The sequence below is a fragment of the Neoarius graeffei genome, chromosome 10 (genome assembly GCF_027579695.1).
Source record: "Neoarius graeffei isolate fNeoGra1 chromosome 10, fNeoGra1.pri, whole genome shotgun sequence".
Lineage (NCBI taxonomy): Eukaryota > Metazoa > Chordata > Actinopteri > Siluriformes > Ariidae > Neoarius > Neoarius graeffei.
The window spans coordinates 61,317,875-61,344,454 of NC_083578.1; the positions used below are offsets into that span (position 1 = coordinate 61,317,875).

Consider the following 26,580-nt stretch of genomic DNA (forward strand, 5'->3'; position numbering starts at 1 on the left):
TAACTTGTTTAAGTAAGTCTCACACTATTAAGTTCTAAAACTTCTGCATACTTTGTGAATCCATTCTCCATGCTGAAATTATTTCTGTACACCAATTTATATTTAAATAAATGCATTTTGAACATCCTAGCTGATCTCTTCTCATTTACTGCAAAATTCAAAACAAAAAGGAATAAAGAAAAACATCTCTTAACATGACTGTATTGTGTCAAAGAGTTTAGCACTGGACCACAAATCCAGACAATAGTATCTCCCCCCTCACTGTAAAGTATGCCAGAAAAAATAAATAAATAAAATGCAAATAAAAGAAAATGGAATCACAGCCAAAAACCACTTGATAGTGATATGTATGTATGTATACATACAAACAAACATCACTTGGAGAGCACAATCAACATTCACGTCATCATAATGGCTTGCTTTCCTACCACTATAAAATATCACAGTAAAGAATGTAAAAGGAATAAGTAGCATCCAAATCCTAACAGAGGAAAAATGACTTTTTCTGCAACTCCATTGAAGACAAATTTGCCAATCTGATAAGGCATGTTCATGCAAGAGGTACATTTTGGAACACATGAAACAACCTTCTGCCAACAACACAATATACATTCTATATATAAACACTGCATAAAGCATGCCTAAAGGAAGTGCAAGCGAGTTGCATAAGTGCTTGTTCAAAGTCCAGGACAATCCCATTGTCCTCTGGTTTACCCATGGCCTCTCTTCTCAGCTATGAAATTAAAGACAAATAAAGGCTTGCTTTCCCAGCACAATATTTCACAGGAATGTACAAAATAATAGTAAGAAGAAGAAGAAAACATACTTGCCATCATTCGAAACAGCATGGAAAATTGGAGAACAGTTCTAACTGCTGGTAGGAGGGAATTAGGAGAAGTTAATATAAAACGTGGAATAGTTCAGGGATACTCTTTCTCCCCACTTTTATTCATCATTATCATCATCATGTTGCCCTTGACACTCATTCTGAAAAAGATGAATGATGAGTGCAAACTCAGTAAGAGTTGCCAACCTATCAATCATTTGTTATTTATGGATGAGCTGAAATTGTATGCTGTGAGCAAAGAACAACTGGAAGAGCTGGTGGATAAAGTCCACAAATTATTTCAGGACATAAGGATGGCTTTTGGACTTGACAAATGCGCTGTTATTGAACTGAAATGGGGAAAACAGGTAGCTAGAACAGGGATTGAACTCCCAGACAATACTCAGATGAGACAGATTGATGAAGCCAGTTACAAGTACCTGGGAATTCTTCAACTTAATCAAGTCCAGAACAACCAAATGAAAACAAAAATCAGGGAGGAGTATTTACAGTGTATAAAGAAGTTATGTAAGTCCAAGTTGAATGGGGGGAATCTGGTGATGGGTATTAATGCTTGGCTGTTGGCAGTGGTAAGATATGGCGCTGGGATTGTTGAGTGGACAAAGGAAGAACTTGCAAATCTAGATTGGAAGACTCGAAAGATTATGTCCATGACTGGCAGTTTGCACACTAGGGGCAATCTTGCTAGATTGTATTTACTGAGAAAGGAGGGCGGTAGAGGATTGATGAATATTACTGAGTGTGTAGAGAAGGAATGCAAGAGCCTTTATGGCTACCTCAAGGATAGCGAGGAATGGATGCTGCAAGCTGCATTGGAAGAGAAAGTAACTGTCGAGACGGAATCACTAGTCGACTACCAGAAGAGGGTCTATGAGGAGAAGGTCAGCGAGTGGAAAGATAAACCATTACATGGAGAGTTTATGAAGGACATTGAAGAAGTGGCAGATTCAGAATCTTGGAGATGGTTGAGTAATGGATTTCTGAAGAAGGAAACAGAAGGAATGCTTCTTGCAGTGCAGGAGCAAGCATTAAGAACAAATGTTGTTAAATGCAATATAGACAAAACATCTGACTCCCCAATTTGTAGACTCTGTGGCCAAACCTCTGAAGAGTGTGCAACATATAGCTAGTGGATGCTCGAAACTGGCTCAACGGGAGTATAGGGTAAATGTCGCCATGACAAGGTTGCTCTGAGAGTTCAGTGGGAATTAAGCAGAAAGCACAGGCTGCAATGTGCTGAGAAATGGTATCAACATTGACCAATGCCTTTGATTGAAAACAATGATGTGAAACTGATGTGGGACAATACCATCATAACCGATCGGAAAATTGATCATAACCATCCTGACATCGTGTTGGTTTTGAAGGAGCGCAAATGGATCATGATAGATGTGGCAGTGCTGGACAACAAAAACATCAAAACAGCTGTCAATTGGAAGATAGAAAGGTACCAAGATCTTGTATTTGAAGTTCGGTGAATACATCAGGTAGAAACAATTGTGGTACCAATAGTCATAGGAGCACTTGGAACCATTTCCAAAGATTTTAGATGTTGGCAAGAAACACTGGGAATCCCTGATATTACAGGGAGTATGCAAGTATCAGCTCTTTTGGGAATGGCACACATTCTCAGGAAGGTCTTAAGTCTCTAAGCTTCGGGGAGGAGCTGAGACTAGGCAAATAACACCCAGCAGTAACACCAAAGAGCTGGAGAGAATTATTTAATAATAATAATAATAATAATCATCATCATCCAAAGTCCTAGACCTGGGGGGAAAACACCTTTTGTTGCAGCACTGTTAGTTAAAAAGAAATCTGCAAATCTGACAAGGCTTTTTTAAAGAGTGTGTTGCTGTTCAACTCCATCATGATTTTCTGGAGCACTTAGAAAGAGTACTTTAGTTCAGGAGGGTAGTTGAGATTGAAGGCACACTTTAGGCCAAATACCATGACAGCAGCTAATGCAGCATTGTCCAGATTGTGCAGTACCATCTGGCCTTCCAGGACAATCCCAATGTCATCTGGTTTGTTAGTGGCATCATGTTTGACAACATATATTCCCACTGTGGTCTCCTCAATGGATCTCTGGATGAGGGCTTCATATTCTGTCTGAGTGCACAGTCACAAAAAGAACCAAATGAGATCAAATAAAAGCACATTAAATATATGCATTGGAAATATTATACTGAATGTCTGCATTAATAATATACCAGTTTCTAACCAGTTGAGTTACCTAGTATCCAGTAAACACCACAAAGTTTCTGTTTCTTCTGAGAGGTGCCTAAGGGTCTCAAAATTGCCCACATGCAAAAAAACATTTTCATTAAAATGAAAACCACCTTCAGGTTTTCAATTTAAAAAAAAAGTCAATGTCCTGCATGATTTTCTTATCAAGACTGACATTGCAATTTAGTATTTGCTGCAAGGATTTTAATGTGCATCCTGGACCAATTTCGGGTTTTTTTTATATGAAAGTATGTCCCTTTACACACTCATCCAGAAGGGTAATTTTGCACAAGGCCATCTGTCTACAGCAGAAAAAAAATAAAATAACAAAACACGTATGGAAAAATCCCCAGGGAGTCTGGAGCCAGATTTGTGACGTTACCTGCGGAACCGCCAGCAGGCTGCGAGAGCTTGCACGGTTTAAGTGCACAGCCTATGTAGACCAAGTTTAGCAGCTAGCGATTTTGCATTGAAATATGGAATTGTCACCTGAACGCAATGTTACTTCACCTTTGGATGAAGAATATAATGAGATGTCAGAATTATTTCTTACCCTGGCAACAGTCAACTTGTGAACTGCCGATTTTCTTGGTCAGTTTTCTCAGATCTGTTTTGGTCCTCGGCTTCCAGGTCCTCGGCAAGGGCTCCCATTTCTCTCTCATTGTCCGGTCTTTTGGAAAACAATGAGTACTAATCCCATCAAGATTGGTGTTGCTGCACCCTCCTATGATACATCTGTTAACCATTTTAATAATTACATGATAACATTGGGGGCGGCACGGTGGTGTAGTGGTTAGCGCTGTCGCCTCACAGCAAGAAGGTCCTGGGTTCGAGCCCCGGGGCCGGCGAGGGCCTTTCTGTGTGGAGTTTGCATGTTCTCCCCGTGTCCGCGTGGGTTTCCTCCGGGTGCTCCGGTTTCCCCCACAGTCCAAAGACATGCAGGTTAGGTTAACTGGTGACTCTAAATTGACCGTAGGTGTGAATGTGAGTGTGAATGGTTGTCTGTGTCTATGTGTCAGCCCTGTGATGACCTGGCGACTTGTCCAGGGTGTACCCCGCCTTTCGCCCGTAGTCAGCTGGGATAGGCTCCAGCTTGCCTGCGACCCTGTAGAAGGATAAAGCGGCTAGAGATAATGAGATGAGATGATAACATTGAAGAAATTTGCAGAAAAGCACCAGGTCATTTTCTCATAAACAAACCAGCGCTGACGTGGGATTCAGAGGGAGGCGTCCCGCACGTGACGTCATGAAAATCAATGTTGGCCGGGAAATCCAAATGGCAAGTTTTTTCAAAGGCAGACGAATTCGCCTCAAATGGCTTGATTTCAACTGAATTTTTCTGGTATTGCGCAAGGTAAAAAAATTGCGCAAAATGTGACCGATATTTGACCAAAGTTTAATATAAAATAGGAGAATTACATTGATCTTGCTCCTGAATTTACCCGTGATATGCACTTTAATGGGACATACTGAAAGGTGTGTTTCTATGTAAATAGAGAAGAAGCCTTTATTTGTCAAATATACTTGAGAGCACAGTGAAATTCTTTCTCTGCATTTAACTCACCTGAAGCAGTGAACACACATATACTCAGAGCAGTGAATGAAACCCGCTAGAAGGGAATAGAATACATATATACATTTAGGTCCATATATGTTTGGACACTGACACAAATTTTGGGTTTTTTTTACCTGTTTACTGAAACATATTCAAGTTATAGTTATATAATGGACATGGACATAAAGTCCAGACTTCCAGCTTTCATTTGAGGGTATCCACATTAAAATTGGATGAAGGGTTTAGGAGTTTCAGGTCCTTAACATGTGCCACCCTGTTTTTAAAGGGATCAAAAGTAATTGGACAATTGACTCAAAGGCTATTTCATGGGCAGGTGTGGGCAATTCCTTCGTTATGTCATTCTCAATTAAGCAGATAAAAGGCCTGGAGTTGATTTGAGGTGTGGTGCTTGTATTTGGAAGATTTTGCTGTGAAGAAAACATGCGGTCAGAGGAGCTCTCCATGCAGGTGAAACAAGCCATCCTTAAGCTGCGAAAACAGAAAAAAAAACATCCAAGAAATTGCTACAATATTAAGAGTGGCAAAATCTACAGTTTGGTACATCCTCAGAAAGAAAGCACTGGTGAATTCATCAATGCAAAAAGACCTGGACGCCCACAGAAGACAACAGTGGTGGATGATCACAGAATAATTTCCATGGTGAAGAGAAACCCCTTCACAACAGCCAACCAAGTGAACAACACTCTCCAGGAGGTAGGCGTATCAATATCCAAATCTACCATAAAGAGAAGACTGCATGAAAGTAAATACAGAGGGTTCACTGCATGGTGCAAGCCACTCATAAGCCTCAAGAATAAAAAGGCTAGATTGGACTTTGCTAAAAGAACATCTAAAAAAGCCAGCACAGTTCTGGAAGATCATTCTTTGGACAGATGAAACCAAGATCAACCTCAACCAGAATGATGGAAAGAAAAAAGTATGGCAAAGGTGTGGTACAGCTCATGATCCAAAGCATACCACATCATCTGTAAAACACGGCGGAGGCAGTGTGATGGCTTGGGCATGCATGGCTGCCAGTGGCACTGGGTCACTAGCGTTTATTGATGATGTGACACAGGACAGAAGCAGCCGGATGAATTCTGAGGTATTCAGAGACATACTGTGTGCTCAAATCGAGCCAAATGCAGCCAAACTGATTGGTCGGCGTTTCATAATACAGATGGACAATGACCCAAAACATAAAGCCAAAGCAACCCAGGAGTTTATTAAAGCAAAGAAGTGGAATATTCTTGAATGGCCAAGTCAATCACCTGATCTCAACCCAATTGAGCATGCATTTCACTTGTTAAAGACTAAACTTCAGACAGAAAGGCCCACAAACAAACAGCAACTGAAAACAGCTGCAGTAAAGGCCTGGCAGAGCATTAAAAAGGAGGAAACACAGCGTCTGGTGATGTCCATGAGTTCAAGACTTCAGGCAGTCATTGCCAACAAAGGGTTTTCAACCAAGTATTAGAAATGAACATTTTATTTACAATTATTTAATTTGTCCAATTACTTTTGAGCCCCTGAAATGAAGGGATTGTGTTTAAAAAAATGCTTTAGTTCCTCACATTTTTATGCAATCATTTTGTTCAACCCACTGAATTAAAGCTGAAAGTCTGAACTTCAACTGCATCTGAATTGTTTTGTTCAAAATTCATTGTGGTAATGTACAGAACGAAAATTAGAAAAATGTTGTCTCTGTCCAAATATTTATGGACCTAACTGTATGTTATTTACCAGCTGGAAGGTCTGTATCGTGAAATACCGTGACCGAGGTCTTGAAAGTACTGACCGAGGCCCTCTGGGCCGAGGTCAGTATTCAAGGCCGAGGTCACGGTATTTCACCATACAGACCGACCTTAAGCTGGTAAATAATATATTTATTTTTTTCTTTACCAAATTCTAACAGGGCGGCACGGTGGTGTAGTGGTTAGCGCTGTCGCCTCACAGCAAGAAGGTCCTGGGTTCGAACCCCGGGTCCGGCGAGGGCCTTTCTGTGTGGAGTTTGCATGTTCTCCCCGTGTCCGCGTGGGTTTCCTCCGGGTGCTCCGGTTTCCCCCACAGTCCAAAGACATGCAGGTTAGGTTAACTGGTGACTCTAAATTGACCGTAGGTGTGAATGTGAGTGTGAATGGTTGTCTGTGTCTATGTGTTGCCCTGTGATGACCTGGCGACTTGTCCAGGGTGTACCCCGCCTTTCGCCCGTAGTCAGCTGGGATAGGCTCCAGCTTGCCTGCGACCCTGTATAAGGATAAAGCGGCTAGAGATAATGAGATGAGATGAGAATGAAATTCTAACAGAAAACGAGAGCACCCGAACGGGAAAACCGAGTCGAGCCGCCATTTTGAATCCTCATTCACGGCTGAAATGCAAATTGCTTCCTCCTTGGTATACAAGTGCACTTCCATGGCAGGAAATAAACTACATTTTGCCCCTGTGTAGTCCCCTATTTATACAAATAGAAGTCATTCAGGATTCAGCCATGTTTTTGCTGGGCGTTAGCAAGTTACAGGTTTTTAGCTTTCTCCTAAAATGTTTTATTTTATTTCTTCCTCCTCAGGGTAGTAAAACTGGCTTTCGCTGTGAACACTGTCGTTATTGCTATCCATGCTGTAAAATTAATGCTATTCTCCTGAGAAATGTGAAAATAAATGTTGACAAAAATTGTTACTATGTTTGTTGTTGTTGTGAACGAGCAAGTCGCCAGAGGTCCATAACTGGGGTCTGTATCGTAGGATACGGACCCGCTCACCAGCCAATCAGAGCGTGGGATTTGATGAAAACCAGACTGCGAAAAAAATAATTAACAATTATTTGCTGAAGGTGATGTGAATACGGTGAATAATAACCAAATACCTATCCAAAAATAAACAAACAAGCAAAAATCCCTTTATTTTATTATTCCCACTTGTCGGTGAAGCCTTAGAAAAAATATTTTATCTCCTGCTTGTGACATAGCTCTCTCAAATGATTTAAAATTAAGTTTAAAATTATATAAAATGCAAAGGCATTTGAATAATACGAAAATATTTTCCTACACAGCATTCAACTTATTTTTAGACTCATTTTATTTAACCAACTGCTTTAGTGAAGCTTTACAGCGATCATTTTATTTCCTGCTCATGTAAATCTCAGCTAGCACACGAAAATGTTTATCTGAATCCGACAGATCCTGAAGCTCCTTATCTCACAGCTTAACATGACTTAATGAAGTGCTATTTACACATTTCGAGAAATGTTAACACAATATTCATCTCATCTCATTATCTCTAGCCGCTTTATCCTTCTACAGGGTCGCAGGCAAGCTGGAGCCTATCCCAGCTGACTACGGGCGAAAGGCAGGGTACACCCTGGACAAGTCGCCAGGTCATCACAGGGCTGACACATAGACACAGACAACCATTCACACTCACATTCACACCTACGGTCAATTTAGAGTCACCAGTTAACCTAACCTGCATGTCTTTGGACTGTGGGGGAAACCGGAGCACCCGGAGGAAACCCACGCGGACACAGGGAGAACATGCAAACTCCACACAGAAAGGCCCTTGCCGGCCCCGGGGCTCGAACCCAGGACCTTCTTGCTGTGAGGCGACAGCGCTAACCACTACACCACCGTGCCGCCCACAATATTCATATGAAACAATATTCATGGGCATTGGTACAGCTAATGCTAGAGAGTGGTAGATAACGTTCGCATTAACTTTGATTTGTTAATCATTAAGGTTGCTTGATGTAACCAGAGGCGATTCTAGAGTCTGTTGTGGCCCCAAGCAAAAATTTCCAGGGGGCCCTTCTGACCAGTGTTCATCACCAATATGTTATAAATAATCTGACACCAACGAAAAATGTATGAAACCAAAGTTTTTTAAATTCCAAATGTGAAAATACAATGGTAAAGAACAATAAAAACAATAAAAAACAAAATAAATAAGCCCTCGGGCCCCGACTCTCAGGGGGCCCCTGGGCCAGGGGGCCCCAAGTAGTTGCCTGCCTTGCCTGTTCACAAGCTGTGCGTCTGGATGTAACTGGCAGATAAAAACCTCGGATCAGTAAAAACAATGCGTCTAAAGTGACTACCTCTAACTCTCACCGATATTTGATAAGACTGAATTACCTTTAAGTTGTAGAAAGCTCTCCAGATCCACAGTCCAACTCGAGTCAAAACAGGAGTGAAAAGATGGCGAGCTGTAATGCCTCTGTTTTCCCAGGAGGCGGAGTTTCCAGACAAAACACAACGACTTCCTTTGTTCTTAACATGATTTAGACGTACAGATTTTACATTTCTCAAGATTAAAATATTTCTAGAAGATTAACATATGTTCAGAAGATCATGTCTTTATATACAGAAAGCATATATGTAAATCAAACAACCCTGAAAAAACTCTTCTCCCATTTTTTCAGTGTGACTCTGTATTTGTTGGTTGAAACCTATTAACTGATGGTTTGCTAGAAAGGCATTGTTATTGGGTTTTTTTTAAATATGTAATAAAAATGTTCATTTTTGAAATAGTAAGAAGTAGGAAATTAATGATGATTAACACTAAAGAGTATGTGACAAATCAAACTGGTTAAAAGAAGTGTTGCGTTTGTGTGGAAATCGAGATAAGAGATTTAAAATGTAATCTATTTTAAACAATGATAAATTGTGGTATGACTTGTATGTTTTGTTTTATCAGTAGTTTCCATGTAAACATAGTGCCATGTTTGGATACCTGTGACTTTATTTTCCACATACAGTGGATTGTTAATAATCATTCTGGTAAGAAAGAATATTATTCCACTGAACATTTAACCTTTAAGCCTGCAATAATACAATATCCACTATAACCTATTAACATGTAATTAGTACATAATGTAGTTATTTTCATTGTACCTATGTAATTTCTAAGCTAATTTAAGAAGAGAAAATAATCACATCACATCACATCACATTATCTCTAGTCGCTTTATCCTTCTACAGGGTCGCAGGCAAGCTGGAGCCTATCCCAGCTGACTACGGGCGAAAGGCGGGGTACACCCTGGACAAGTCGCCAGGTCATCACAGGGCTGACACATAGACACAGACAACCATTCACACCTACGGTCAATTTAGAGTCACCAGTTAACCTAACCTGCATGTCTTTGGACTGTGGGGGAAACCGGAGCACCCGGAGGAAACCCACGCGGACACGGGGAGAACATGCAAACTCCACACAGAAAGGCCCTCGCCGGCCCCGGGGCTCGAACCCAGGACCTTCTTGCTGTGAGGCGACAGCGCTAACCACTACACCACCATGCCGCAGAAAATAATCAAAGGAGCAGAATTTTTAATACGTGTGACTTTTATTTCAACACTTCTTGAACCATGTAATGAATAAAATGGGCATGTACACTTTATTTAATAATAATAAGAAGAAGTAGAAGAAGAAGAAGAATGAAGCATAGAGAGGCACCTGGCAACAGACTGCACACCCTGCCCAACTGGCAACCAACAATGTCACACCGAATACAGCACTACCCCCAGGTGGCAACCTCCCAAGGAAAGAGTTGGTCACCTTTAACCGGATGCAAACCGGGGTAGGCTGCTTCAATACCAACATGGACCGATGGGGTCTGCGCCCATCTGCAGCCTGCCCCTGCGGGTCACCTACGCAGACCATAGCGCACATCCTCAGTGAATGCCCCACCCTTGGCCTGCCCGCAGATGTCGACCTCACGATCCCTAAGCGGTCCATGGTGAACTGGTTGCAGCACCTTTCTTATACCTAATACAGCTGTCTTCTCATAATAATAATAATAATAATAGGGCGGCACGGTGGTGTAGTGGTTAGCGCTGTCACCTCACAGCAAGAAGGTCCGGGTTCGAGCCCCGTGGCCGGCGAGGGCCTTTCTGTGCGGAGTTTGCATGTTCTCCCCATGTCCACGTGGGTTTCCTCTGGGTGCTCCGGTTTCCCCCACAGTCCAAAGACATGCAGGTTAGGTTAACTGGTGACTCTAAATTGACCGTAGGTGTGAATGTGAGTGTGAATGGTTGTCTGTGTCTATGTGTCTGCCCTGTGATGACCTGGCGACTTGTCCAGGGTGTACCCCGCCTTTCGCCCGTAGTCAGCTGGGATAGGCTCCAGCTTGCCTGCGACCCTGTAGAAGGATAAAGCGGCTAGAGATAATGAGATGAGATGAATAATAATGAAGAAGAAGCTTCATGTCCTTTGAAGTCTATTCTACAAGTCTCTGTGACTTTGTTAGAAGGCCGAACACCTTTCTTCCAAAATATAATCCCTGAGTTGTAGTTTTAATGATGGTGGCGGTGAACACGTTGGCCAAAATTTCCCATAGATATTCATTTGGGTTAATTGACATTTTTACATGCATCACACCATTCAGTGAGATCTTGTGCCCTGTGGATGGGAGTATTATTTTCATGGAAGATACCACTCCCTTCAGGTTAAAATTGTTTTATCATAGGGTAAAGGTGATCATTCAGAAAAAAACCGTGTTAATTTGCAGTGGCGTTTCCTTCTAAGGGAAATAGTGGCTCTAAACAATGCCAGTAAAATGCCTCCACAGCATAACAGTGTATGCCACACATGTACTTGCCCAACTGTCAAGAATATGGCAAAGGAAAAAAAAAAGAAAAAAGAAAAAAAAAATCACCTGACTATATGATTTCCATTCCATATCGCTGTAGACCTACGTTCTTCCCCACTGAACTTACATTTTCTATTTGTCTTTGTGATTAGTTTTATGTATTACAGACTATACTATATAGTAGTTGGGGACAAACTATTGTTGCTGCCAGTCTGATCATGTCCTGCGTTGCCATTCTCAGTCACCTGAAGAACAGTCACTTACACCTTTTCCTCTTTCCATTTTAACTCAGGTCTGTCATGCTCCGCCCCGGACATCCACTCCGGAGATTATGGATCTCTCACGCCAGCGCCGATCCGGATCCAGGACAGGAATCCCTTCTCACCCGTATTCACTTCCTGGTTTTCACTGCTGTGTATAAATAAGCCCTCAGACTTTGCCAGAACACCTCCTTTGCTTCTTTAGTCGTTTCTATGCCTCTCTTACTGTTCATGGGTCTCTCTAGTGACTTTCTTGTTCATGGTTTTTGCACTAGCATTCTTCTGGTTCATGGTGTTTTTTGCACTAGCATTCTTCTGGTTCATGGTGTTTTTTGCACTAAGGGTTATTTCAGATTCATGGTTTCTTGCACTAAGGGTCTTTTCTTGTTCATGTTTTTTTGCACCAGTGTTTTTGTCTTTGCCGGTCATGTTTTTGTCAAGTTGTTTGTCTTATTTTGTCTGGACTGTTTTTGCCATTTGTTTTTTGTCCTGTTTGTTTACCTTTTTGCCACGCCCTTTCTTCTGTGAATTAAATCCAATTATTTATTGGATTACTGTCTGTGTTGTGTTTGTGGATCCTAACTTCACCATACCTCCACCCACCCTAACAATACGTTTTAGCCAACATGGATCCAGCGGAACTTGCCCATCTGACAACGGCCATCCAGCAGAAGAGGACTCTTCTCGAGACCCACCAACAAGACCTACAACAAATTACCCAGAACCTCGCCACCCTGTCCAACACACTCAACCTTCTCACGACACAGATGCAGCACTGTCAAGCCATGCCTACCCTTGCTCAGCCGTCTCCTACTTCAGCTCCTGCCACTGCCTTTCTCCATGAACCGAGACTTCCAGTGCCTCAGCCCTACGATGGAGAACCAGGTACTTGCAGATCGTTTTTGTCTCAATGTTCATTGACCCTAGAGCTGCAACCTCTGGCCTTCCCCACAGAACGCTCCCAGGTAGCATATACAATAACACTCCTCACTGGCAAGGCCAGAGAGTGGGGAACAGCGGTCTGGGATGCCAATGCACCCTTTTGTTCCAGTTTCAAAGATTTCTCCAAGGAGATTAGGCGAACTTTCGACTGTCCTCTGTCCGGCCAGGAGGCGGCCAGAGAGCTCATGGAGTTGTGGCAGGGGTCCCAGTCTACCTCTGATTACGCCATTGAGTTCTGGATGTTGGCGGCTTCATGCGGTTGGAACGAGAACTCCCAGATCGACACGTTCCTGCACGGCTTGTCTGACGCAATCAAGGACGAATTGGTATCGTGGGAACTGCCGTCAGACCTATCCAGCCTCATGGACCTCATCAACCGCATCGACGCTCGGATCCAGCAACAGAAGAGAGAGAAGAATTGCCCCAGACTCACCACCTCTCCACCTCCCGCCACGTCCATCGAACCCATGCAGGTAGACTGGGTTCGGGTGTCAGCGGAAGAACGCCATTGCCAGTGGAGCATGGGGGCCTGCTTCTACTGCGGTCAGCTGGGACACATCTGCCGAGTCTGCCCGCTAAAAGGATGAGCCCACCAGTGAATCAAGGGGCCCTGGTGGGCAACGCTCAGAACCAGTCCCCTGCTAATCACCTGTTACTTCCTGTCATCATTATCCATGACAACCAGCATCACCACCTCCAGGCCCTTGTCGACTCAGGGATGGACAGGAACCTGATCTGCTCCGCCACTGCCAAGCATCTGGGAATCCCGCTACTTGCTCTTGACGTCCCTCTCACTGTCCTGACACTCAATGGCACTGGCTTGACCAGCATCACCCACCTTACTGCCCTGCTTACCTGAAGGATTTCTAGTAACCACTCAGAAACCATCCAGCTTCATGTTATGAACAACCCCCACATACCCATCGTCCTAGGATTATCATGGTTAATGCAGCACAATCCCCACCTTAACTGGACTAATAACACCATCCTAGGCTGGAGTTCTTCCTGCCTGGCCTCCTGTCTGAACTTCACTCTACCTCCCGCCAAACCATCACAGCCTTCAGCCAGCGAGTTTCCCGACCTCTCACATGTGCCTCTGGAATATCTGGACCTTAAGCTAGTTTTCAGTAAGACCCGAGCAGTGTCCCTCCCTCCTCACAGACCCTACGACTGTGGTATTGACCTCCTGCCTGGGACAGTGCCACCCAAGGGACACCTCTACTCTCTTTCTCCTGCTGAAAGACAAGCCATGGAAAAGTGCATCACTGAGTCACTAGCAGCTGGGATTATCTGCCCTTCCTCCTCCCCAGCAGGGGCAGGGTTCTTCATCGAAAAGGACAAGTCACTCCGCCCCTGCATTGACTATCGGAGTCTTAACAGCATCACGGACAAGAACCGCTACCCACTACCGCTCATGACTACGGCCTTTGAACTATTCCAGGGAGCCAAGATATTTACCAAGCTAGATCTATGCAATGCATACCATCTCATCAGGATCAGGGAGGTGGACGAGTGGAAGACACCCTTTAACACCACCACTGGTCACTACGAGTACCTCGTGGTCCCTTTTGGCCTGACCAACACGCCCGCAGTCTTCCAGGCACTTGTTAACAACGTCTTAAGGGACTTCCTAAACATCTTCATTTTCATGTACCTGGATGACATCCTAATCTTCTCCCGCTCCCTGGAGGAACATCGAGGTCACATCCGGCAGGTCTTCCAGCGCCTGCTAGAGAACAAGTTGTTCGTCAAGGCAGAAAAGTGAATTTCACCAGAGCTCTGTCTCATTTCTGGGATTCATCATTTCCCCAGCAACGATCCAGATGGACCCCCTCAAGCTCGAGGCAGTTGCTGATTGGCCCACTCTATCTTTGAGACGAGAGCTCCAGCGCTTCCTAGGATTCGCCAACTTCTACAGGTGCTTCATTCGCAATTTCAGCACGGTGACCGGACGTCTCTCAGCCCTAACCTTGACCAAGACCCAACTCAAGTGGGGGGAGGAAGCAGAGAAAGCCTTTTCCATGCTCAAGCACAGGTTTACCACAGCACCCATTTCTCACCATACCCGATCCAACCAAGCAGTTTATTGTCGATGCTTCTGAGTCAGGGGTCAGAGCTATACTTTCCCAGAGGGCCAGTGATGACACAGTCCACCCATGCTCCTACTCCCATCGGCTATGATACAGTAAAACAGGCTTGCCCGAAAAGGGGTAGAGGACTATTACAGTATGTGTTCCCTATCACCTTCAATTTCACTACCATTATACAAACACAATTGCTTGACGTCTGTGATATTCATTCCCCTCTCATGTAGGACCTGTTTACACGTATATGGATATTTTTGTAAACGTACAGTAAACATCAAGCGAGCCACTCCAACATTCTCTCCCCCTTGATCTGCTCAAACTCTATGCAAAATATTGTCAATAAAACATAAAATAAGGTGTGGCAAAGAACAATATCATTTAACAAGCATACAAGGAACTTACAAAGAGCAAATAAAGGACAGCTTCTTTACTGTGATATTGGACTGGTGCAGTAGACATGTGGGAAAGGGAAAATGTGAAAAGGGATATGGGACCTACTGATTAGGGACTTGGTTACACGTATGTGGATATTTTTAAACGCTGATATTTTTTTTTACCTGTTTACATAAAAACACGGCATGTGGATAAAAATAAAAACGCCATTGTGACAGGTGTGTTTCAGAAATCTCCACTTAAAACTCCTACTTTAAAAATATCCACTTTAGGGAGCTAAAACTCTGTTTATGTGTAACAAAAGGCCCAAACAGATACGTTTACAAAAATATCCATATACGTGTAAACAGGTCCTACATGAGAGAGGAATGAATATCACAGACGTCAAGCAATTGTGTTTGTATAATGGTAGTGAAATTGAAGGTGATAGGGAACACATACTGTAATAGTCCTCTACCCCTTTTCGGGCAAGCCTGTTTTACTGTATGTTAACTAATATCAGCCAATCATCAGGCTCAGAAATGAATGAAATAATTTAAAGGAAGAGACCACCATATTTCTATAATGAAATGCATGTAATGGTTGTTAAATGCATCTTGCTGGGTTGAGACAACAAGTCGAGGGTATACAGTCCTGTGATGTTTCACACAATTCCAACCTACTACAAACAATGGCAAGTTTGGATAGCAGCTAGAAGCTAGTTGCGTTACAGCTGGATCCCTCAACACTGGAAGTTGTGAAGACCTGGCGAGTTTGCTCTGAGCATTTCACAGAGGAGGACTATAAGGAACCTGGAAAACATCTGAATGACATGGCAACACCGTCAATCCAATGCAATGGCGTGAACGCTCAACATTGTAAGTGTCCAGGGAAAACTTGGAAGAGCTTGGTCATATCTAACATTAGCCCAAAAAAATGCCACCCACTTTGCTGAGCCTAGCTACATTCTAACAACTTTGGGGGGCGCGTCTAACTGACTGGGGGCACGCACAGAGCTCAGAGAGCTACCTATCAGCCTGTCTCAGTTCAGAGAAGAACATGTTTATAGAAATACGGCGGTCTGTTCCTTTAAGGCATGTAGACATGGTCAATAAGATTATCTGAATAGTTGTGCCACGGTTAGTAGTTCCTTGACATAGTGGACCCAAGTGAAATTTCACCTGAGTGGATAGCCGAATTCCTGAACTGCCTCTTGGAAGAAGGCTAGGTTTGTTTCAGATCGATTATTGTCTGCAGCTCTCAGGTACATTATCTGTTGACAAGATGGACGCAAGTTTAGAAAAAAAAAAAGTTCAACCATAGCTTTTGACATAAACAAGCAGGTAAGCAAACACAATGTGTCTCAAATTGCCTTTTTTGTTTTCAAATTTATGTAAATACATGGCATTAATGTAAATACATGGCAAAGCCAATATTCTATGACCATACTTGGATTACCATAAAACGGCATGGATGATTGGACTTTTGTGCTGTACTCACCTTACGGGAAAAGCCATCTATGCAGCCAAAGATGACAATATTGTATCTGGGGGAACAACATGAAAAGACATGCAGTAACACTTCGCATTTTTGTAAACCAAGATACATGCTCAAAATAAATAATGTACACACACACTACAAGATGTTCAGCTTTATGTATTTGAGGATACTGTAGTAGCTAGTAAAAATGTTATTACAATAATGTTACTTGTTAAACCTAGGACAGTTAAGAACATAATACCATACTTTACTTCATGTTCTGAATTTAATGTTTGTTCTGTCTTTGTGTATGCACAAAACAGTGAGACACGTAATTTTGATTCCTTTGTATAACAATAAAGCTGACTTTCACAATTGAGTTAGCTGACTTACCTTATGAGCTTATGATTTGTGTCCATATGCACAAGGTACATAGGGCAGGGAACTGAATAAGTTCTCCTTACAACACACCCCATTTGGGTCATTCTGCATAGTGTCCCTAGACTGTCCACACAATGCATAGCAGCCTTAACACGACTCCATTGGATTCGGTACCCTTGTGCCGCCAGAGTCCCCTTGACCAGCCTGTATCCTGCATGTGGCATTGTCTCCTTTATGGCAGAAACACGCTCATCCAGCTCAGCATCTGTGCAAGTGCTGTACAGTTCTCTGACAGAAATGTTGTACTCAGACATCCTTCTGTACAATGTAGCACGACACAACCCCATCAATCCAGCTATGGTATTCAGTGGTAACCCAATGTCTAGAAGGTGCTTCAAATGATCAGGACAAATGGAGATTTTAGGTCGACCAGCTGTACTTCGGCTTTCAAATTGCACTGGTGCTACAGGGTGGTGCTGATGTTCCCTTAGCATCAGGGCATTGACCAATGCCCTCAAACAGTCAGTTATTTCCTGGGACACTGGAATATGGTGGGATATGATGTCCAGGAAAACCATTTCCTGTGTACACACAAACCGCAGGTAGTCTTCATCCATGTCTGTTTGCTGAAGAACAAGTGTGACCCTGGTCAACAGTCTGTCCAAAACATGCTGTCTCAATAATTCCTACAAAGAAAAATCAAACATAAGATGGCATGCATGCATAATCTCTAAAATTAAAGAAAATAATAAACCCCCCAAAAGCATATCCTAAAGTATTCACTCCCTAATACTCTGTTATTAAACGTACCAGCCCCCTAAGCCCTAAGTAAATGCACCTACTGTATTTATGCATTTGATTTATAATCATGTGTGGGCAATAAAGTATAGAGGAGGTTGGAACATCCCTCTTTTTATATTAAATCCAGAGAGAATAAGCTTTTATACGTTAATGGTACTCCAGAGATAGCTTTTAGAAAAGTGAATAGTTTTGGCGCCTATGAATCTATGATTACAATGTTTGCTGCATACTGTGGACTGTCTGTTTATTAGATAATGCTGTTTTTGTCTCAATCCTCAAAGCTTAAATCTGTCTGAAATCCATAAAGCCATCGATCGACTGGAAGCCATTTTCATATACGCAATCTGCATTTGGCTACGTAGACCATACATTTCCACTGTAGCCTACATAAACGTCATTTCATTTGGTTGTTTCATTTGTAGTCGACTAGCCTGCTAGCAATGTGATAGCCTGTGTGTGACAACCCTTATGGAATAACTGCACTACACTCTCTTTTTGCATTTGCGTTTTTGTGTCAACATATTGTAGGCTATTCAGTAATAGGCTACTGTACTTTTTACTGTACATTTCTTTATAAGGGAAATGAAACAAACACACATTGCCAAAAGTACTAGCGAGTCAGTAGACTACTTGCAAAGTCAGTCTAAAGTACTTAACAATCTCTGACTACTTGATCATGTCAAAATATTCGACTCACCCAGGCATTCATTTCTGTTTCCATTTCGTCCTTGAGGTTAACGTGATGTTATTGCTTCCATATTTCGCTCCATTAAAATTTTTCTGGTAGACCTCTGGTAGTACCACAGCCGCCTTGGTAGTACAGTAGTTGTTTGCAGGTAGCCGAACCGGAGTGAACTTCGGTAAAGTAGAAACACCGCCCTCTACTGGAGGGGGGTGCAAGCCTCTGGCGTGTGGACTGAGACCTTTGCGTATGCGGATCGGATTGGAAAAGTGCGAAATGAATGTCTCAAAATTACGCAAGCGGAAGTAAGGATTCATCCGCGTGTTGGGTGATCTGCAAATGCAGATTCATCACTTCACACAAAGAACGCAGGAGTCGCAAACGAAATTTCAGTATAGATTCACATGCAAAACCTGATACATGCGTGCAAATCCCAATTTACAAGTCACGAATTTTGTACTTGCGTTTGCATATTATATCATTCGCGTGGATCACGGTGTCTGCGAGTACGGATAATAAAGAAACAAAAATCTCTCCATAAAATTCCTTTCATTTGCCTTGGAGATATTGTGTTCACAAGGTTTTCGGACAGACATTTGACCTCACAGTGACCTTGACTTTAGACCTTTTGACCTCAAAATCTAATCAGTTTATCTTTGTCCCCAAATGCACAAATGGTGAAAGTTTGGTGAAATTCCTTTCATTTGCTTTGGAGATAGTGTTCACAAGGTTCTTGGACAGACATTTGACCTCACAGTGACCTTGACCTTAGACCATTTGATCTCAAAATCTATTCGTTTCATCTTTGCCCCAAAGTGCACAAATGGTGAGTTTGGTGAAATTTCTTTCATTAGTCTTTGAGATATGGTGTTCACAAAGTTTGGGGATGGACATTTGACCTCACAGTAATCTTGACCTGTGACCTTTTAACCTCAAAATCTAATCAGCTCATGTTTGTTGCCAAATGCACAAATGGTGAAAGTTTGGTGAAATTCCTTCCATTTGCCTTGGAGATAGTGTGTTCACAAGGTTTTCGGACAGACATTTGACCTCACAGTGACCTAAATCTAATCAGTTCATGTTTGCCCCAAAGTGCACAAATGGTGAAAGTTTGGTGAAATTCCTTTCATTAGTCTTTGAGATATCGTGTTCACAAGGTTTCGGGACGGACGCACACACGGACGGACACACGGACAACCCGAAAACATAATGCCTCCTGCACCTTCAGGTGGCGGAGGCATAATAAAAAATAAGTAAAAAGATAAAGAATAAAAATAAATGAAGAGTACATATGCTTCTCTTCTATAACAAAATATACCTGAGTATTATTATCTGTGCTTATCATCCCCTCAGCATAACAAAATGTAACTTAGAGCAGCTAAATTGAATAACAGTAAGACAGTGAGCAGCAAACTCCAGTCTGTCTCGGTTAAAGGTGTATACCGTATAGACAGGTGAGATGTTTATAACCTTCAGGTAGTTGGGAACCGTTCAGTCCCATTAGCAAAGGCTCTTCCTACAATGAAATACGCCGTCTTTCCTTGTTCACATGCCTTGGCCCCCAGGGGCCACAGCTGCATCCGTCTCTCTCGGACGGTCGGTGACAGGTCCTCAGCAAAGTGCAGATCCTTGTTCTGCAGGAATGTGGACTTCTTTGCAGCTTTCCAGATTGCATTGCGGTAGAAACGGTTGGTAAACTGGAGAATAATCCCTCAAGGCTTGGAGACATCTTTCCTTGGCTGGCCGAGTCAACGCACTGTATCAATTACATCAGGAAATTTCGCTTTATACTCCAGCAGGATCGTCTGACAGATGTGTATCACCTCTGTGCGGGTGTCTTGCTCCTTACACTCAGCCACTCCATACAGACGCAGGTTCCAGCGTCATGAGTAGTTCTCCAGCTCAGTTACTCATTGTTCCAGAAGAGTCACTTTTTTCTCCTTCTCGCAGGCTCAAGCATCAACTTGTGTCAGCTTCCCCTTTACCTCCCGAATCTCAGTGCAGGCAAAATCAACTGTTTTCTTAAGCCCCTCTATCTTCAATGTATTGTCAGATATCAGCTTCTCCATATTTTTTTCCAGACTATCAAGTCTGGTGTTTAAGATGTCTGAAATTTTCTGCACTATGCCCCCGCTATCCATATCCAGGGAGCACTGCGATTTCAGCTTTTTCGCTGCAGGGGGTTTGGATGGCGTTATGGCTGGTGTAATAGGAAGAGGGGGAAGCTCTGAGTCCACAGGGGAAATCACAGGTGTATCTGCCATGCAGTAGTCATGTAGGTTGTGCACACGCGGATTTTCCCTCGCTATCGGTGCCTCCATGCTGCCGTTGTGATGCACTAGCTTAGTAACATAATTAGCTGAAACTTTCTTTCTCAATGTATGTCGTTATATGGCAACAGTTCTTCACGACATAAAGTCACTACCAAGTTAACACTACGGTATGTACTCACCACTGCTCTAGGGTACCTTAAGTAATATGAGGTATAATAACTATGCTTCACTGAATTGTAAGTTTGACGGTGCTCAGCTCCCGAACAAACATGCACTCACGCCGCCATCTTGGCTCCCTAGTTGCTTTGTATATACACCATCATGGCGGACGCTCATGACATAGCACATTTTGATCACGTGGTTGCAAGCATAGACGTCCTATTATTACGTAGACAGAGCATCCAACGTAAATTCTAAAAGCGCTGACGAGACGCGGGGCCGCCATCTTGGAGTGGTGATACGCTGCACTCAGTGTAATGCACTGGCAGCGCTGGCTCACATTTTTTTGTCATACATGTAGCAATGATAAAGGATAGCGGCGGGGTTATTATTCATAGTTGGCTTCACGTTAATAGAATATCCTGATATCAAGTGAACAGACGTCGGAGATTGTTGAAGTTGAGGAAATGGTGATTAATATCCTACAAAAAATGTGTGAATACTAAATACATTAGATATAAACAGCTTAACGTTTTTCTATCGGCTACAACCACCAATCTGTTGCAATGGATAGGGTAAATTCAGGTAAAGTGGGACACTTTTTTTTAAATAAAATGCGGTTTTAACAATCTAAATCCATTATAATGATTCGAATGTGTGTACATTTTCTTTAAATAGCTTGTTAAGAACATATCAAAGGGGAAATTAATCTAGTCAGTGAATTTATAAGAGCCTTTTACATCCTTCAACACAATCTTTGTATCTTTTTAACCGTCAAACAATAACCGTTTATTGCAACACGCCTCATCTGTTATAAATAGTTGTGTATGAGGAACAATTTGTTCGCTCACTTCTCTCGAAAAGATCATCGAATGAGATGGCGAAGTGTAATCTTGTAGCATTTCCTCTACTGTTATTTACAGGTTACTTTAACCGACAAACTTTTTTTTTTTGAAACCGAGAAAAATTTGACAGGTTAACGTAGGTTAACAGCCCTACCCCTAACACAATCTAGACCTTGGGTGGCCAACCCGCGGCTCGCAAGCCGCATGCGGCTCTTTGCCCGGTGTCATGCGGCTCTTACGTTCATATCGAAGTTTGTGTTTGTGGGGTTTTTTTTATGTGCGTGTGCGCTTTGCTTGAGTTCAGTATGGTATTTTCGTCAAATGCATCTTCGCTTTGCTTGGGTATATTACGGTATTTTCAGGTCATGTCAAATGCGCATGTGCGTGAGATAATCGCTAAGTTTTTGGGCAAGGTGTATCTTGTGTCAAGTAGCCTCTCAAAATGGCAATGAAAAAATGCACAGCAAAACGAAAATATGAAGACGAACATAGGACATTTTTAACAGAGTGGGAGAGTTTATACTTTTTTGTTGAATGTAATGGCAAGCCATTCTGCCTTATATGTCAGTTGTCATTAGCTCATTTCAAAGCTTCCCACCTCCCTGAATAAGCAAGGAGCCAGATATGCAACACTAATTGAAAACCTGCACGAAAGCTTTGTAACCCGGTTCCGTGATATACAACTGAAAAGGCCACAGATTACGTTCCTCGTCGACCCATTCAATGCAGAGACGGACTGTTTGAAAGCCCCGCTTGTCACAGATGAGGCTGCGGCTGAGTTGGAGATGATCGATCTTCGTGAGGAAGACCAACTGAAACCTGTTTTGAGGGAAGGCACCATTGAGTTTTGGAAAAGTGTGCCATTGGAAAAATACCCGAATGTGAAACGGGCTGCGCTTAAGATACTGTCAATGTTTGGGTCAACATACATCTGCGAGTCTGTGTTCTCTACCATGAAACATGTGAAGTCAAAGCATCATTCTGTTCTGACTGAAACCCATGTGAAAGAACTGCTTCGAGTGGCAACGACGGAATACAAGCCAGATTTGAAGAGGATTGTTCAAGGCAAGGAATGTCAGAAGTCCCACTAAGCAACATGCATAGTAAGTGCACACAATATTGATTGTTGTAAATGACTGGCCTGTGGTATTAGTACTGACTGAAGGAGTAAATTTCTCTCATGTTGCCGTGTGACATTTACTATTAATCTGGCTGAGCAAAGGTGCGTGAGCGTGTGTGTGTGTGAGAGAGAGCGGGGGGGGGGGGGCGATGTTCATGTGCGGTCATGTGTATGGTGTGGCTTTTTTTTAGTAATGCCATGAGTCCCACTAAGCAGCATGCATAGTAAGTGCACACAATGTTCATTGTTAAAAATGACTGGCCTCAGCCTGTGGTCTTAGTACTGTAGGAGTAAATATGTTGGTGTGTGACATTTACTATTAATCTGGCTGAGCAGAGGTGTGTGTGTGAGAGAGAGAGAGAGAGAGAGAGAGAGAGAGAGAGAGAGAGAGAGGAAGGGATGGGTGATGTTCGTGTGCCCATGTGTATGATGTGGCTCTTTGTGGTAACACAGTAAAAAATGTGGCTCTTGGTCTCCAACTGGTTGGCCACCCCTGATCTAGACTGTACATTTATACCCGTTGGCGTTCACAATCATCATAATTTCTTCATCATTTATTTCGACTTTATCATATTTAATTTCATTCATGTCTATTATTGTCATACTCTTATGTATTAGACTAGTGCTACCTGATGACGATTTAAGTCTCTTAGCTCCTTCTCAGCTCTGGTAATATACTATTTAAAAACAAGAACAAATAGTACGGTAATGTTAAATCTTACTTGTGAAAAGTAATCCCCCTGCGTCTGTTTGAAATGGTTCGCTTGTTTGAGGAGGAGTACGCTGAGCACCAGCCTGGCATCTTGTCTCTTGTCTTCTTCTTCAGTCGTGTAGTATGGTGCAGTATCTCGCGCTTATCTCACCACTCCAAGATGGCGACTGTATTTCTCGCGTCAGAACAGCCAACGCTCCGTCAAGTCATCTATGGACCCTTTTCACGTGACGTCACGACAAACGCGGCCGCCATTTTGGACGTGTACTACCAGTAGTTTACCACAGCCAACATTGAGGAATGGCAGCAAAGAAAGTTTTTACTTTCAGCAAGACTTCCATCATGCCACTATATTGTTGTGCACCTGGATGTAGCAACCATCAACAAACAAGGCAAGGGTTATCATTTTATCGGATCCCGACGGAGAAGATGGATAGCGGCCATTAACAGATTGGCAGCCCTCGGCATACCAACGCTTGTGTAGTGACCACTTTGTTGGAGGTAAGACGAATAAAATTAGCCAGAAAAGGCATTACATTGCTGTTAACATTCTGTGGCGGTGAGTGTGTAACCGAATAGGCTAAAATAACCCATTGTAACCTCTTTGTTCTTCTGTAGTAGCTATTGTTGACTAGCTAATGTCAACAAGTAGCTGGTATGTTACTGTAGCAATGTTTACGTTCAGTCATTTGGATGACTGTTAAAACCTTTCAGTCTCAAGTTTTTCCTTTACTGGATTTACTAGTTTACTGTAATTATGATCCGGCAGCTATTTACACCGGATCCAGTATAAATAGCTGCCGGAGCCAACGTCCGAGGTTCCGGAGCGCGCTCCGGCTTACTCTCCCTCAAATTAAGCAGCGCGCGCCGGCTTGCTCCCGGAGTGCTCCGGCTGAGGTTCCCCTCAAATTAAGCAGCGCGCGCCGGCTTGCTCCCGGAGTGCTCCGGCCGAGGTTCCCCTCAAATTAAGCAGCGCGCGCCGGCTTGCTCCCGGAGTGCTCCGGCCGAGGTTCCGGAGCACACTCCGGCTGAGGTTTCCCTCAAATTAAGCAGCGCGCTCCGGCTTGCTCCGGAGCAAGCCGGAGCGCGCTCCGTAACCTCGGCCGGAGCACTCCTGGAGCAAGCCGGAGCGCGCTCCGGAACCTCGGCCGGAGCACTCCTGGAGCAAGCCGGAGCGCGCTCCGGAACCTCGGACGTTGGCGTGTATGTGTATGGCGATGGGTTTTTAATGACATAGGTATACAGATCATGTGGGCCGAAGTCAGGTAAAGACGAGGGCTTCGTGTACTTCCGTACGTCAGTGAACAATCCTGGTGGAAGCAGGTAAACGTCGTTCTCTAAGCCTGCTAACCTCAATTTTTGCAAATACCTCTCCCTCTGCTCGCCCTGTAAATGCCCTACGTCGCTGGATAGTGAAGGTGTTTTCTGCATCTCGCTCCTTTTTCTTTTATGTTTTTCGTTTGTCGCCTTCCTCGCATTCAAACTGATTCGAGCCGAAGTCCACTACATGTCCAAAATGGCGGTCGTGTTTACGAAGGTCACGTGACTGAAAAGGGTCTATAGACTGTTCTTCTTTTGTAATTGTGTTGGTGGTAGCTGATATTCAAGTTGAGTGTATTACTGCCACCTACTTTTTGGGTGGAGAACTACTGGTTTGAGAGTGCGCTGTTGAATTGCGTCCGTATGGGAACAACTGCATACAGACATAGTTCTGCAAAAAAGTTGTTGACAAATCTCTGTTGGGGGTGGCTGGAGGGGTGGCCAGAGATTAATGGCTCCACCCCTGGCCTCACCTGATCATTGCCTGCTCTTTGACCTTGATATTCCTTGACGATTTGGGTTTGTTTGCCTGAATACAGTGTTTCTCAACCACCGGGCCACGGCCCATTAGTGGGCCATGAAGCGCCATCTAGTGGGCAGTGAATTTTTTTTCAAGTTGAAGCTAATTTTCAATTTTTAGGGTACCATTCTTAAATGTGGGTTGCATCCGACGTCACATCCGCCTCATTAAGCTACAGTCACACTGCAGCTCACGATGCTTTGCGATGGGTTACCAATGAAAATGAGATATTTTGATGGCGACATACATGCGAGCTAAAAGTTGTGGTCACACAGCAAGTGTGTGACCACAACTTTTAGCTGGCGCAGCAGTCTGGCGCAGCTCGAGCGGCCAGGCACGCTGACAGAGTGCTTTGGGCGTGCACTTGGGACCCAGTCATTATGGAGAACACCTGATACTGATTTGAGTGCAATCACCACGCACAGATACAGAAGCTGTTTTCACAGAGGCTTTGTAAAGTATTATCACTATCACATTTGTTTCTAGCCATGTTTATAACACTGTTTAAATACTCTGCTTTCTGTTTTGCTTTTGAAAAAAAAAAACTTGTAAGATGGCTCTGGACACTTATAGTAATGCATCTATGGCTGAGGACTACAGTTAACTTGCTAACTTTAGGACTGCAGTTATCATGAACAGTTTTGCACTCAAGTTTCCATCAATGAACAGTTTATAACTTCAACAAAACAGACTTCATGTTAAAACTATAATGAATTTCCTGGTTACACAGTTATACTTTGTGACTATATAGGACACAGTTATAGAAGCAAGTTATTTATAATCACACTATCTGTTATCACCCAGATGAGTATGGGTTCCCTTTTGAGTCTGGTTCCTCTTGAGGTTACAACGTAGGTGTGAATACGCCATAAGTCTCACACTATTAGTAAGTTCTAAAACTTCTGCGTACTTTGTGAATCCATTCTCCATGCTGAAATTATTTCTGTACACCAATTTATATTTAAATAAATGTATTTTGCACATCCTAGCTGATCTCTTCTCGTTTACTGCAAAATTCAAAACAAATAGGAATAAAGAAAAACATCTCTTAACATGACTGTATTGTGTCAAAGAGTTTAGCACTGGACCACAAATCCAGACAATAGTATCCCCCCCCCCCCCCCCCCCCATTGTAAAGTATGCCAGAAAAAAATACATAAAATGAAAATAAAAGAAAATGGAATCACAGCCAAAAACCACTTGCCAGTGGTATGTATGTATGTATACATATGCATCTATTGTGTATGTATACATACAAACAAACATCACTTGGAGAGCACAATCAACATTCACGTCATCATAATGGCTTGCTTTCCTACCACTATAAAATAAAAGAGGAAAAAATGGCTTTTTCTGCAACTCCATTGAAGACAAATTTGCCAATCTGATAAGGCATGTTCATGCAAGAGGTACATTTTGGAAC

At 43.0% G+C, this 26,580-nt stretch overlaps 1 protein-coding gene across 1 annotated transcript; it reads right to left on the reverse strand.

Moving 5' to 3' along the window:
* Positions 1-2,731: 2,731 nt before the first annotated feature.
* On the reverse strand, positions 2,732-18,287 carry LOC132893536 (uncharacterized). Its single transcript, XM_060932729.1, has 4 exons — positions 18,224-18,287; positions 16,738-17,411; positions 16,366-16,411; positions 2,732-2,956 (listed from the first exon to the last, which is right to left on the reverse strand). Exons 1-4 carry the CDS (start codon positions 18,245-18,247, stop codon positions 2,732-2,734), a joined length of 969 nt encoding a protein of 322 aa, XP_060788712.1. The 5' UTR covers positions 18,248-18,287.
* Positions 18,288-26,580: the final 8,293 nt, after the last annotated feature.